Below are 14,925 nucleotides of genomic sequence, written 5' to 3' on the forward strand. Positions count from 1 at the left end.
TAGAATGACACCAGAAGCTTAGCCAATTGTTGAAGTCAATCATTTTGTCCTTGTACTGCGTTATCATTCTGGGTGATGGCAGGATGCTACTCAGGGCTAGGGTCATACCTGCCTGAGCTACAAGGTCGGAGCGCTCCTCCATGTCTCTTTTCATGTAGTCCAGGGTGGTACGTCTCAGGTAATTCACACCAATATGGATGACAGAGTCCTATTTGTACTTGTTGTGGAGTGACCTGAGTGCATGCATTATGTGGTGGATCCTGGCACCTGACAGGCAGCTGGCAGTAACCTTCTCCTTGTTTAGCCTGGTGAGAGGAACATCAATGTGCCTGACTATAGAGTCACCTATGCCTAGAATGTTGGGTACGTTGTTATGCCTTATAGGATGTGGTTGAGTGGCACACTGAGTTTGTGGGCTATGTGTCATTTGGGTTGTGTTGGAGGGTGGAGGTTGCTTGCGTTTCTGCTTTGAAGGTCTCTGTTGCTTGAGCAGATTTTTATTGAGAGCCTCCATGAATGTAGGTGTGTGTTTTGTGTTTCTATGTGTGTATTTTGGTGTGTAGGTTTTGAGGGACTATGTGATGAGTGTGGTGTGGTGCAAGTGTTTACCTTCTCCTCTTGACTGTCTAGTCCAGTCTTGGGTGAAGAGAGCTTTGCTTCCAGTTTGGCTATATAATTGCATCTCTCACAGGTTGTAGTGTTGGGTGGTAGGAGGAGAGAGTTGTCTGTGTACATGAGGCAATTGCTGCATTGCCCCAAGATGCCCAGATTCATTATGTAGACAGGAGAAAACACCAGGAGCTGACCCTTAGACATGTCTGGATAGGTGCTAATTTATTAAGTAATAAAAATTGTTTTTTCTGTAGAACAATATCCACATTTATGAGGACATGATTAAGATGAAACATTTAGCAGTAAAGATAAAAAAAGGCTTCTGTTAAGGCAGCTGAGGTTATGAGGGAAGAGGCAAAATTAACGATAATATAAAAATTGAGAAACTGGAACCTCTTGTTTACGGATATGGATTGTAAGGTACAAGCAGTAAACTGTTTTAGTCCCTTTAGTTTTTAATATGAGTCAGGTATATATATATATATATATATATATATATATATATATATATATATATATATATATTTTGTCAACCAGAGAGAAGTTGAGGACAATAAATAATAAAGAGCTGAAGGGGTTTATCTGGGAGGGGAAGAAGCCAGGTGCTAAGTGGGATAAGTTGATCTTTCCAATAGAGCAAGGTAGTTTAGGATTACCTGATTTGAAGGGATGTTTTAGAGCTCTACAGTTATGACTCATAACATAAGCACAAGGTTATAATACAATGTGGAAAGGGTTGATGATGATGATGAAGCGGGGGGATTCAAGAAATAAGGACAGGGTGGGATTTTAGATATAGATCCTAATGTGTAACAGTCATGCAGAATATTATATTTGTAAAGCAGTAGAAAGTATTCTAAGAACTAAATCAACATGAGAATGGAGAAAGGAGATTTTGTTGATAGGGATAACTAGAAGTAGGGATGCAGAAAACAGGCATGAAGGAGATGGAATTTACTGGAGAAAACTGGCAAAGAAACCAAAGTATTTGTTGCAAATAACTAGAGAGGGAAAAGTAATAAAATGGAATGAGGCCAGGAAGACATTCTGATGGCAGGCTGGAGACTGCCTTTTATTTTCCTACATAAACACAATCAAATGTTAAGTCATAGCTCTCAATCTCTTTGAGCAAGAAATGTGGACAAATTCATAAATAATGGGGGGGACAAAGGCCCAAAAAATAGGGACAATTTTTAAATATTGCTCTTACAAACATAGAAAGTTGATAGAAAACAGTTTTTTCATTAGCATGAATTTTCTGAAGGGTATGAAGTCTAAAACTTTAATAAGGTTGACTTTCTGTCTGTATGAGTGACAGCTAGGGAAATGCAGATATACATTAAAAAAGTTGGCTTGCTGTGGAGTAAATCCTTAAAAATGTTAACATCCAAATAGGTTATCAATTGGGATGCCTTTGCAGAAAAAAAAAACTTGTGTGTGGTGTGAAGGTGTACATAAACTCATCAAAATCATTAAGACAACAGTCCCATAGAAGGAATACATTGTCATGGTACCTTAAATAAAAGTGCAAAAATGTACTGAATTTTGATTTGGAAAAGAAATTTGTCCAAAAAATACAAAACATTATTTGTGTAAACTGACATAGCCCCAGCAGTTCCCATTACAACACCTGACATTCGTTGAAAAAATTCACCTTCAAACATAAAAATAAATATTAAGTAAAACTGTCTCCATGAATTCTTGTAAAAAACAAAGTTCTTTAATAAAAAACTTAAAAATAATAAAAGAGACTTAAGCCAATGTCATGTGAGATGTAGATAAGCCAACAACATCTATGGTAATAAATGAACAATCATTTTTCAATGTCTCTGAAGAAAGTTTTTTTAAAAACATGCCAGTGGTCTTTTAAGACCAAAGTGTTGAAAAAGTCTTTACATTTCAAATCAACAAATTTGGCCAGGGGTTCTTTCTAAGACTGAATGCTCTTCACTGTTAATTTAAAAGGAGGGTTTAATAGATCTTTATGGACCTTAGGTGTTCCACATACTATTGGGATGATAGGATCCTATATTTTCAGAAAATCCAAATCTTGAGGATGAATAACTTTTTGCAACATAACGTCAATCAATAAAAAATCTGTTCTGGCATGTGTTATATATACTTCATTCAGTGAAACATTTGGAATATACAGATTCAGTATATAATAACTGATGCATCACCCCAGCATTGTTGACCGTGTCTTTTAAGATAATGCCCCCATCTTTATCAGGTTACATGACTGTCTCAGCAGAATTCTTATATAAAGCAAACAACAATTGTCTTTCCATTACGAAAAGATTGAGCACATTAAAACTGCTTTCTTGCATTTAGACTTCATATCCTTTTCACGCATATTCTCAAAACATTTCAAAACTGGGTGTAGTGTCGAAGTAAAGCTAGTCTTTCTTCTAAAAACTGAGGTGCAGACCAAGTCAGTGTTCATGTTGCCAAAAAATAAAGCAAGGTTGAGTTTATGAGTGAATAACTTAGCGTCTACTAAGTCTGAAACTAAGGAAAGCATTTGACTATATAATCGTAAAGCTGCACTTAAAGAGCATTACATCATCATTTGTGACACACAATTAGAGGTGTGCATAGCATCTGTTTTAAAATCAAAAATACAGTCATTCTCAGTCCAAGCAATTAGATCAACTACGTCTTCTTGACGTGACTGCATCCCCTTCATTGCATCATTCTGTTGTTCCTTCCCGAAGACTGGATGTTGTGATTTTGAACTCCCAACTGTATTTGAAAGTCCTTTGTTGTTGATTGGCTATGCACTGTCCCACCATGGTGAGAAATCCAAAAATGTAAATCTTGTTGTATATTATCATTGTCAGATGAATAGCTGTTGAGCATCTCATTGTTTGAAATTAATTTCATATCTTCTTTATGTTTCAATTTATTAGGTAGGGGATAGGCAGTTTTAGTCTTATAATACTGTTTGTTATGCTGTAACTGAATTTGTTGACATTGCTTGTTGATTTTATTAAAATATTGCTCTAGCCCAGAGCTCTACTGTCAAAGACTAAATTAGAATTAAGGGAGGAGTTCAATCAATAGGGATTCCAGTTTCCTTTTATTAGAATGTTTGAGAATATCCATTAGTTCCAGATTTGTATGGTCATATAGATCAAGCAGGTCATTATCAAGAACAGTTATGTTGCACATTGTTTGGAAATTTCTAAACATGGCAGTCCTTAGGAATCTGATCTCTCTGAATGCAGTCATCAAAGTAGGAATTGTGCAGCTGCAATAATTTCTGCTGCAAAAATTTAAACTGTGTCATAAAGGAGGCTTTTCAATAAATAAATAATTGTACTCACCAAAAATACAACTTTTCTGTAACCAGTTTTTAAGACAAGGTGTCCTAAATGTTTGAACAGTCACCACATTCAGATTCTGATCCTGATACTTGATTTCAAATGTCCACATTATGGTAAATTGGAATCTTCATTAGATGTAAAGTACCTTGACCACATGGTATTGAGATGACATAGATGTGCCAGAAAATCAAACTAGTAAAACAAGTATACCAGAACTAGCTTAATGAGTCACCAGTAACCAAAAGAATCATATGGATTCCCATTTCAGAAATCAGCTTTGTTCATACATACGGTTAAGCGCTTTTGTCCATACTGTTCATGGACTTCATCAGGACTAATAATAAAATGCAAGCTGTTGCATAAATAAGCATGGAAAACGTGCTTAATTAAATAAAAATGTATACTTGCATCACACTTTGCAATTCATAGAAATAAAAACTTCAATAAAAGTTGTAATACTTTAAAAAAAGAGTGATAACAGTAAAATTATTACCCAACACCAAATATTTACCAAGTACTTTGCTTAGGATATCTGTATCCAGCAATAGAGTGTTATTTGCCATCAGTGATTTCACTTTGGTTGCTGTCGTGCAACTGTGGACTTAGTATATTTGAGTTATGGGATGTGGTAGCAGAGCCGCTTGGAGTTGAGAGGGGGCAAAGTCCTCCATAAAATATGATAAGATATGGTGTGGATGTGTTTGTGTGTGTGTGTGTGTGTGTGTTTGTGTGTGTGTGTGTGTGTGTGTGTGTGTGTGTGTGTGTGTGTGTGCCTGTGTTGGGTGGAGGGGGTAAGTGTACATGCTGGATTTAGTGATGTGATTGGAAAAAGAATCTAGTTTCTGTTTTCAATTTTGTGTTCAATGTATGTGGGCAGTTAAAATGTACTATAAGTATGTGTATGCTGATGCAGCAGTTTATTTGCTGATATTCTTTATGTATACATATGTAGATTTGCTTATATACACTTTACAGCAAATGCCACTTCGTCCATTGGAAATGACTGCACTTTCCTTTGTCAAAAGGCATATTTTAGGCTGTCTTCCAACTATGATCTTGTTATGTCAGCAGTGTCATATGCACTGCTAATATCTAAAATCAGAATATCCACTTCAATGCTGTTATCACATCTGATAGTGTATCCCAAAAATTCAAACAATCTTTGTAGAAAAGCCAACATTACTGACACATTATAAATAAAGTTGAGTTTGGGTATACCTAATCAATATTAAATTATATTACCACTTTCTCGGTTATAGTAGAAATCCCATTTCTAAACCTTATAAGTAAATAATTCTTAACATTGTGTTTATGCCTTTAACTTTAAAAGGTGAGCTGCAGAGCAAATATCTGGACTTTGTACACGTGGCTGCTGGTGCCTTTAATAAAGCAGATCTGAAAGAAGTACTCCCACACTACCATCGGTATATGGACATTCCTAATAGTTAATAATAGTTAATATTAATAATATGTTAATATAATAAATGTAATAGTTAATAGTTTCTAATAGTTAATAATACTTTTAATAGGTAATAATTGTAGTTCCTACAAGGGGTGATAATATCCTGGACAAGGTGTACATAAACCTGAATAAAGCTTATAAGGCAGTGCAACTTCCACAATTGAGAAACTCTGACCATTATACCATCTTGCTATCGCCAGCTTAAAGCCCTGAACTGGTTAGAGAGAAAGCCAAAAAGAAGCAAATCAGGGTATGGCCTGATGGGGCTATGGACACCCTCCAAGACTGCTTTGAAAGAACCAGCTGAGATATGTTCAAGGAGGCAGCCACAGTGAATCAGCATCTGAACATTGATGACTACACTGAAGTAGTGATGGCATAAATGTCAGACTGTGGTGATGGGGTAACAAATACCAAGAGCATCACTGTTAGTGTTAACCAGAAGCCATGGCTCACCCCTAAGGTATATGATCTTCTGAAGGAGAGAAACGCAGCTTACAGGGCTAAGGACAAAGCAGCCCTAAGTGTAGCAAGAGGTAATGTGAGGAGGTGTATAAAGGAGGCTAAGAGGGAGTATGGCAGAAAGGTACAGAGCCACTTTGAAGACATGAAGGATGCAAGAAGACTATGGCAAGGCATACAGGAGATCACTGACTACAAAATCAGGTCAGCAGAGTGTGATGACATCATCAAATTCCTGGACAGTTTGAACATCTTCTTTGGTAGATTTGAGGAAGGAAACAACAGGTTGGCACTAAAGCTACCCATTGATGAGAAGGATGCAGTCCTCAGCCACAGCACAGAGGAGGTAAGAAGAGAGCTAAGGAGAGTGAACCCCAGGAAGACTCGTGGCCCAGACAACATACTGGGCAAGGTGTTAAAAGGCTGTGGTGATCAACTATGCACAGTGCTCACGGAAATATCTAACACCTCTCTTGCCATGGAGAAAGTACCCTCATGCTATAAGGAAACAAACATCATTCCACTGCCTAAGAAAACCTCTCCCTCCAGCCTTAAGGACTACAGTCCAGTCACTCTGACAATGTTTTGACCAGCTGATCAAAAAGTATCTTTCATCATGCCTACCTCCTGATTTTGACCCTCTGCAGTTTGCGTACATAGCTAACCATTCTACGGCTGATGCCATATCAGTAGCACTACACATCTTCCTTGAGTAGATAGAGGGCAAAGACAACTATGTGAGGATGCTGTTCATAGACTTCAGCTCTGCATTTAATATGGTAGTACCAATGCAGCTGAGAGGAAAACTGGCACATTTAGGAATCAGTAAACATCTCTGTAACTGGATCCTGGATTTCCTGATTGAGAGACCACATAGGGTGTGTTCAGGTAAGAACACATCAAAGTGCACCACAATTAACACCAGGGTTCCACAGGGATTTGTTCTCAGCCCACTGTTATTCACTGGGTCTATATTATATCATCGAATGCTTAAAAAAGCGAACGCTAATTGATCGACCTAATTTAAGCGAAAGCTTACAATCTCGAACTGTCAGATCAGCGATTTTTTTCCCAGGGAAAAAAATCGCTGATCCAAAATACATACACACAACACAAGCACACCAAACAAACAGAAATCCACACACATACACCTAAAATCTGATACCTAACCCTACACTAAACTATGCACACACCACTAACTACCCACTTATCTTAACCCAAACCCTAACCCTAAGGTCCGTCACTATCGCACACTCACCTCACCAGCTCCCTAACCCTAAGTGACTTAAATCCACCCTAACCTTCATGTCCACTCAATCGCACACACACCTAACCCGAGCCCTAACCCTAACTCACCTAAATCACCCTAACACCCACATCCACACAATCGCACACTTATCTGAATCCGACCGGTAACTTTCCACCATAACACTGAAAATACCGAAGCAACAGAAACGGGCAACCAAATTCTTTCCCTAGGAAAAAATTTGAGTTTCTGCTGCTTCAATATTTTGCAGTTTCGCGAAAATAAGTTCGATCAATCAGCGTTCGCTTTTTTAAGCATTCGAGGATATAATATAGACCCTATTCACCATCCTGACCCATGACTGCTATGCTAAGCACAAGTCCAACCATATCATCAAGTTTGCTGACGACACCACAGTCATGGGGCTCATTACAAAGGAGGATGAAAAGGCATACAGGGAGGAGGTGACATCTCTCATCAGCTGGTGCAAGGGAAACAATCTTGACCTGAATTTAAGCAAGACCAAAGAGATTGTCAATGACTTTAGGGAAGGGAGAACAAACCACCCAGTGCTCAGGATCAATGGTGAGACTGAGGAGAGGGTTAAGAGTATGAAATTCCTGGGTGTACACATATCAGAGAGTCTTTCTTGGTTGGGAAACACCAGCCGACTGGTCAAGAAAGCACAACAATGCCTCCACTTTTTAAGAAGGCTGAAACAGCTAAGCTTCCTCCTCATATTCTCTCCACCTTCTATAGAGGTGCAGTAGAGATCATCCTCACCTGCAACTTCACAGTGTGGTTTGGAAGCTGCACAGTTACAGAAAGGATGGCACTACAAAGAGTGGTGAGGGTTGCAGAGAAGGCAACAGGTTCCACTCTTCCATTGATACATCTTTATTCTGCAAGAAGCAGCCAAAAGGCCACCACAAAAATACAGGAGAACACACATCTTGTGTATGGACTGTTCAAGTATCTGGCATCTAGCAGGAGAAATCGCAGCATCTGCTGGAGGACTACAAGATTCAGTAACAGTTTCTACCCTACAGTGATTAGACTTCTGAACTCGGGCACTAGTCCCAGGGGTCCGGACACATAAGAAGTCAATTTTATTTATTTGTGCAATATATACTTGCATATATTCCAAGTAAGTTCAATATTTATTTATTATATCCATATTTAGTATTATTTAACACACTCAAGTGCAATATTAGACAAATAACTTAGGCATTTGAATCTGTAGTGCCTTTTGTATTACTTTAAATAGGCTAGTTAATTTAGCTCAGGGGATGGTATTTTTTTTGTATATGAGTGTGGTAAATGTCTCTGCTCTTTCTTGAGTGTGTTAGGGGAAGTATTGTATTTGTTAGTTATGTTTATTCCTCTACTTTTATGTGTTGTTTCACTTTCCTTTGTAATATCAAGAATTTAACTGATGCACAAAATTTTGTTTAGGTTACATGTGGGTAGTTCTAAATGGCAATAAAGTTTACTTTGACTTTTGACTTTGACTTAACTGATATCTATAGGTATACAGACTATGCTTTTCCTTTGTAGTACCTCCCTTAATAGTATGTATTTTCTTGTTGTAACACAAGCTAGGGGTGAGTTTATTTTTTAGTTCTTTCAGTTGGGTATTTCATAACACATCAGATCCAGTCTAAATGTTCATGAAGTTTACACTCTATCCAGTTTTCTTCTACATCTGTCCATTCATTATTAAAGGAAACTGTCTTCCCTTTGGGTACAAAATTATCACCTTTTGGTTTTACAATGAGCACTGCATTTATATTTTTTGTTCCAATGTGTCTGCATATAGTCTATGTTCTACCTAGATTTGTCTTGCCTAACAAAGAGTAAGTCAATTAACTTTCTGTTATAAGAGCTGTAGATTAAATAAGTAAGATGTAAGCATCGTTCTTAAATATTACATGTTGTGAGCCTTAATGTGGTATCATTTTGGTGTGACAATGTTGCACAACGCTATTCTTTGATGTTGTTCCTACCTGTGTGCAAAGAACATAACCTTATACAGCTTACTTTACCAAGAGTGTTTTGATAGCCTTTATGTATATAATAGTTACTGGGCAAACTTGACAATCTAGGTTATTTTGCTGCGGACAGGTTCTGAATGACTTCTTCTCATTCTTTATTCAGGTTCTTATTCATGCTGATCTTGAAGGTGAATCTTAAAGGGGCCACATGAAACAATGGAGAATAACTTGGATTATCTGAATTGTTTAGGCTTCTTTTTTTCTACTGTGTAGTGGAACAAGCATGATGTTTTAAAACCCCAAAACGAATTGTGCCCTATAGATTTGAACGTCATATTGCCTCATTTACCTGATTTATCGATTATAGTTATGATGAGCAGCAATTCCTTGTACTGTAATGAGCAACTTTGAAGTTATAGAATGCATTGCTTGAGAACATTCTTTGGTGGGCACTGTGCCTCAACTATGTACTAACTGTTTATACGGTGTTTTACATTCATACAGTAATAACATTTTCTTGTTGGGTTCTCAACTTTGGTTTCTTTCTTTTTTTTTTTTTTTTGTAGATATTATAACCAAAGACCTGAAACAGAGAAATGACATATTCAGTGGCCTGCCAGCTCCTCCACAACTGCCCCTACCAGAGATCCCCCAGCCATGGCTGGTAAGTGACCTAAAATGTATTCTTACAGCAAGTGGCTGCACAGAAAAGTGTTCTGAATAGCATCAAGCCTGGCCTGCAGCTATTTCTCTTAAAGTGTTCTCATAAATTATAGGATCTATTCTTTCATGTCCAGAAAAATACTTTATTTGTATTATGTGTATTATTTAATTTGCTAGTAACTGGTGAACAGCAATACAATTAAATAAATACACAAATGCAAAGTGTTTTCCACATTTTATTTTTTATTCAGTCTGTTGTATAACCGAGTAAGTTATTCATTTGTACTGAGGTGTTTTTATCTGACCATTTTAAATGTATAGTGATTTTAGTGCATTTTATAAGGATGGAGCTTAGGACATTTATTCAGCCCATATCATCTTAATGAGGACTGAACTGTTTTGTATTCTTACTTGCTTTGCTATCAGACCACATTCCCTTCCTGCTGCTTTTGGTCTGGGTCACCATAGGGTCATAATTAAAGAGGTATATTTAGATAACAGTGATGTTTAGTAATTCTGTGCATTCAAATACCTGCAACAGATGCAATATGTGTATTGGCTTTGTTGAAATATTTTCAGTGAATGTATGAATGGCTTGGCAAGGAAGTCAGTGCATTGTCAGAGCCTGACATGAAGATGTGCAATGTAGGACACCCTGCTGGTACTTGTTAAGGGAATTAGGTTTATCTTCAGCATGTGTGGGGTTTGCTAGGCTTAGTTTGTTGGCCTGGAGTTCACATGTGGACTATTGTTGCTCTATTTTTGTTCTATGCATGTAGATGATAGAAGTATTAGTTATTGATTTTGTATTATTTACTTTATTAAAACAAAATAAAGCATATTAAGACTTTAAAAATAATTCTTCAGACTCCTACAGATCCATTTTAATGTGACACAATGCTTTGCAGATACCAGTTTTAGTGAGACAAATGAGGCATTCCTTATGCAGTGCAAAGTTACTAAGTAAAATATTTACATTTACAACTTTAAGTAGCCATTTTAACTTTTACATCATAAAATACTTATAGTGAAGGAAGGTGTATGGTAGTTAGCACACAGGATGTGATCCTTTATTTAACTACTCTGAGACTCTGAGAAAGTCAGTTAAACTGACTACTCTCAGGTCATCCCTGAAAAGGGACACTTTACCTGATCAAGAAATATGCTAAAAAGTTACATCTTAATTGTATTTACAACTCTGTCACAGCTGGAAATAATATATTTTGTATGATACAGACTTGCCTAAATTTGAGATACATATAAGTAAATTGTAAAACACAAGGCAAGGTTTTTAAAGCTAAAATGTGTTCCTTGACCTTGTCTAACAGGGCTTTATTTGAGACTGTCAAAGCCTAAAAAATAATGTATGTGTGTGTGTTTGTTTGCTTGTCTTTCAAAGCATGCTTTTTCAGTTAAGCAGATTTGTTTCTTTTGAGAGGCTCTTCTACTCTTTTTACAAATCATTAATTTTGCTTATGTCTAACATGCTAACGTGTAAACAAGGTTCTATATTTGAATTCCTTATTTTTTTCTTACCCATCAAGCATTCTCTTCTAATTTTATTAACCAGTCTGATATGTCAAAATGTTACAGAGGTCAGAAAAGGACATTTGTTTACTCTCTGTTTATACTGCTTCTAATCTGAGTTCAGATATTTTGTATGGGGAAAGCTCCTGAAAGTCCTCATGTGTGTGTCACTACATAGTTCCAAGATCACGTAGATTAGGGTCATTTGATGGTTTAGGAAAGAATCATTAGGTTTAATTGAAAACTCATCTGATCTGTCTAAGAAGTACCTTAGAAAATACAAAACAGTTGAGTCACAAGACCATTTATCTCTTGCCAGTGACCATACCCACCCTCATACGGTATCCCCTTCTCAAGAATGGACAACCTTATCATTCCTGGAGTAAATTTATGTATACTCATCCAGTTGTCCAGGTTTAGCTTGAAGGGTTTTGCATTTATTGTTTTGATTAATTTGCAGGTTGTCTGCTCCAGGGGTGGGGTAGACATTTAATAAGTTCATTTCTCGAGCATATTTTGAATATGTGTTGGCAGATATTCATGTCTTTAGTTGTGGTAAAGCGTTTTTGTCAGTAATATCACAGATGAAAACCATGGTGTGAATAAGACTGATAATGAAAGAAAGTAACATGACACATGACAGAGAATTTGAAATGCTTGAGAGATCGTGCATGAAACTGACAGCTCTTTTGAGATGTACGTTACTTTCTATGACTCTCCAAGTATATATTTAACTATGAACAACAAAGGGAATTGCTTCATGTAGCATGCCTTAAGTGTGCAGGTAATGGTTCTTACAGGAATCGTATTTATATTTTGTTTAGCAAGGTTGTACCCTGACTCAGGGGATGATTTGCAGGCACAGCCTGAGTGAACAGGATCACAGAAGAAATGAACAAATCATATTTACCGATACAAGTGTATGCTGTGAAACATACATATTTAAACATGCAAGAAAATGCTACAACATTTAGTTCAAGAAGCAGTTTACAATGTCAAAACATGGATGGAGAAATGGAATCATTCTTGGCAGAGCTTTATGGATGTAGCCATAATGAATGAGATGGCTTATGTTACAGGGATAGCAACATATCATTATACAGAGAGGTATGATGACATTAGAAGAGGTGACCGTAAATAGATGCAGGAAAGGATACCATCGGGAGAAGTCAGAGAAATAGTAAGAGAGGCATGCAGAGGGCAGGGGATTAGAAAGGAAAGAAAGTGTGAGAGTTGTGAAGAGAAGAGGAGAGGAGAGAAGAGGAGAGAAGAGACGAGAGGAGGGAAGAGAAGGGAAGAGAAGAGGAGAGGAGAGAAGAGGAGAGGAGAGGAGAGAAGAGAAGAAAAAAGAGGAGAGGAGAGGAGAGAAGGGAAGAGAAGAGAAGGGAAGAGAAGAGAGAGAGGAGAGGAGAGGAGAAGGAAGAGAAGAGAAGGAAGAGGAGAGGAGAGGAGAGGAGAGGAGAGGAGGAGAGAGAGGAAGGAAGGAAGAGAAGGAGAGGAGAGAAGAGAAGAGGAGAGGAGAGAAGAGAAGAAGAGAGAGGAGGAGAGGAGAGGAGAGGAGAGAGAAGAGAAGAGAAGAGAAGAGGAGAGAGAGAGAGAGAAGAGAGAGAAGAGAAGAGAAGAGAAGAGAAGAGGAGAGAAGAGAAGAGAGAGAGAGAAGAGGAGAGGAGAGGAGAGGAGAAGAGAAGGGAAGAGGAGAGAAGAGAAGAGGAGAGGAGAGAAGAGGAGAGAAGAGAAGAAGAGAAGAGAAGAGAAGAAAAGAGGAGAGGAGAGGAAAGAAGAGAAGAGGAGAGGAGAGGAGAGGAGAGGAGAGAAGAGGAGAGGAGAGGAGAGAAGAGAGGAGAGGAGAAGAGAGAGAAGAGAAGAGAAGAGAATAGAGAAGAGGAGAGGGAAGAGAGGAGAGGAGAGAGAGAAGAGAGGAGAGAGAGGAGAGAAGAGAAGAGAAGAGAAGAGGAGAGAAGAGAAGAGAAGAGGAGAGGAAGAGAAGAGAAGAGAAGAGAAGGGAAGAGAAGAGAAGAGAGAAGAGAAGAGAAGAGAAGAGAAGAGAAGAGAAGAGAAGAGGAGAGGAGAGGAGGAGAGAAGAGAGGAGAAGAGAAGAGGAGAAGAGAGGAAGAGAAGAGAAGGGAAGAGAAGAGAGAGGAGAGAGAGAAGAGAAGAGAAGAGAAGAGAAGAGAAGAGAAGAGAAGAGAAGAGAAGAGAAGAGAAGGGAAGAAGAGAGAAGAGAAGAGAAGAGAAGAGAAGAGAAGAGAAGAAGAGGGAACAGAAGAGAAGACAAGAGAAGAGAAGAGAAGAGAAGAGAAGGAAGAGAAGAGAAGAGAAGAGAAGGAGAAGAGAAGAGAAGAGGAGAGGAGAGAAGAGAAGAGGAGAGAGAGAGAGAGAAGAGAAGAGAAGAGAAGAGAAGAGAAGAGAAGAGAAGAGAAGAGAAGGCAAGAGAAGAGGAGAGGAGAGAAGAGAAGAGAAGAAGAGAAGGGAAGAGAAGAGAAGAGAAGAGAAGAGAAGAGAAGAGAAGGGAAGAGAAGGCAAGAGAAGAGGAGAGGAGAGGAGAGGAGAGAAGAAGAGAATGGAAGGGAAGAGAAGAGAAGAGAAGAGAAGAAGAGAAGGGAAGAGAAGAGAAGAGAAGGGAAGGGAAGAGAAGAGAAGAGAAGGGAAGAGAAGGCAAGAGGAGAGTAGGGGAGAGAAGAGAAGAGAAGAAGAGAAGGGAAGGGAAGGGAAGAGAAGAGAAGAGAAGAGGAGAGGAGAGAAGAGAAGAGAAGGGAAGAGGAGAGGAGAGAAGAGAAGAGAAGAGAAGAGAAGAGAAGAGAAGAGAAGAGAAGGAAGAGGAGAGAGAGATGAGAGGAGAGGAGAGAAGAGAAGAGAAGAGAAGAGAAGAGAAGAGAAGAGGAGAGAAGAGAAGAGGAGATGAGGGGAGGGAAGTAGGAGGAATGAGAGGCATTAAGTGAGGTAATGACAAAGTAAGATAAGGAAGGATGAAATAGAAAGTAAGGGGTGTGAGAGAACTGCAGGATTCATGTAATGTGACCTGTGTGAGTGCAGCTCTATTTTGTTTGGGTGAAGAAGAGTTCCTTGAGCTGTTGTCTGATGTCTGAGTACTTTAGGACATCCCTGATTGAGAGTGGAATGGAGTCACATATCTTAAGTGCTTAGATGAAGAATACATGATCAATGCAATGAAGTTTCGTTTTTGGAGTTAGTGAGGTGAGTTGAGATACCCCTTAGATTACATGTGAGAAGTTTGGTGAAGAGTTTATAAGTGACGGGGAAATGTCACAGAAGAAAGGACTGTGTAAATTAGTGATCCTAGCAGATTGTCTCTCAAATGAATTGGGAGCCATTGGCTTTGATGAGAGTTAGGCAGTGCTGATCAACTGGCAGCATCTAATATGAACACCTTATGAGCAGCTGATGTGGGCAGCCATATTTATTGCTGTTATTGTTAGTAGCTTTTGATCAGTAAGAAGAACCCATGTGTGTCTATGTATGTATGTATGTATATGTATATATATATATATATATATATATATATATATATATATTAATCCACTGTAACATTGCATGTATTTTATGTTTTCCTGGAACTGGTGACCAAAGCATTCCTAAATATATTTGTCCTGAATAATCATTCTTGGCAGAGTT

General features: G+C 38.2%; 1 protein-coding gene across 2 annotated transcripts in view; it reads left to right on the forward strand.

The window, feature by feature from the left end:
- The window catches only part of AFAP1 (actin filament associated protein 1), a 1,391,048-nt gene that overhangs the window by 502,331 nt on the left and 873,792 nt on the right, over positions 1–14,925 (forward strand). For both annotated transcript variants that reach the window (XM_044062808.1, XM_044062809.1), the window contains exon 3: positions 9,669–9,766. In XM_044062808.1, the coding sequence (XP_043918743.1) occupies positions 9,669–9,766 (98 nt within the window). The remainder of the gene's footprint in view (positions 1–9,668; positions 9,767–14,925) is intronic.

The sequence above is a fragment of the Protopterus annectens genome, chromosome 2.part1 (assembly GCF_019279795.1).
Source record: "Protopterus annectens isolate FY-2018-M chromosome 2.part1, PAN1.0, whole genome shotgun sequence".
In the NCBI taxonomy this organism is placed as follows: domain Eukaryota; kingdom Metazoa; phylum Chordata; order Ceratodontiformes; family Protopteridae; genus Protopterus; species Protopterus annectens.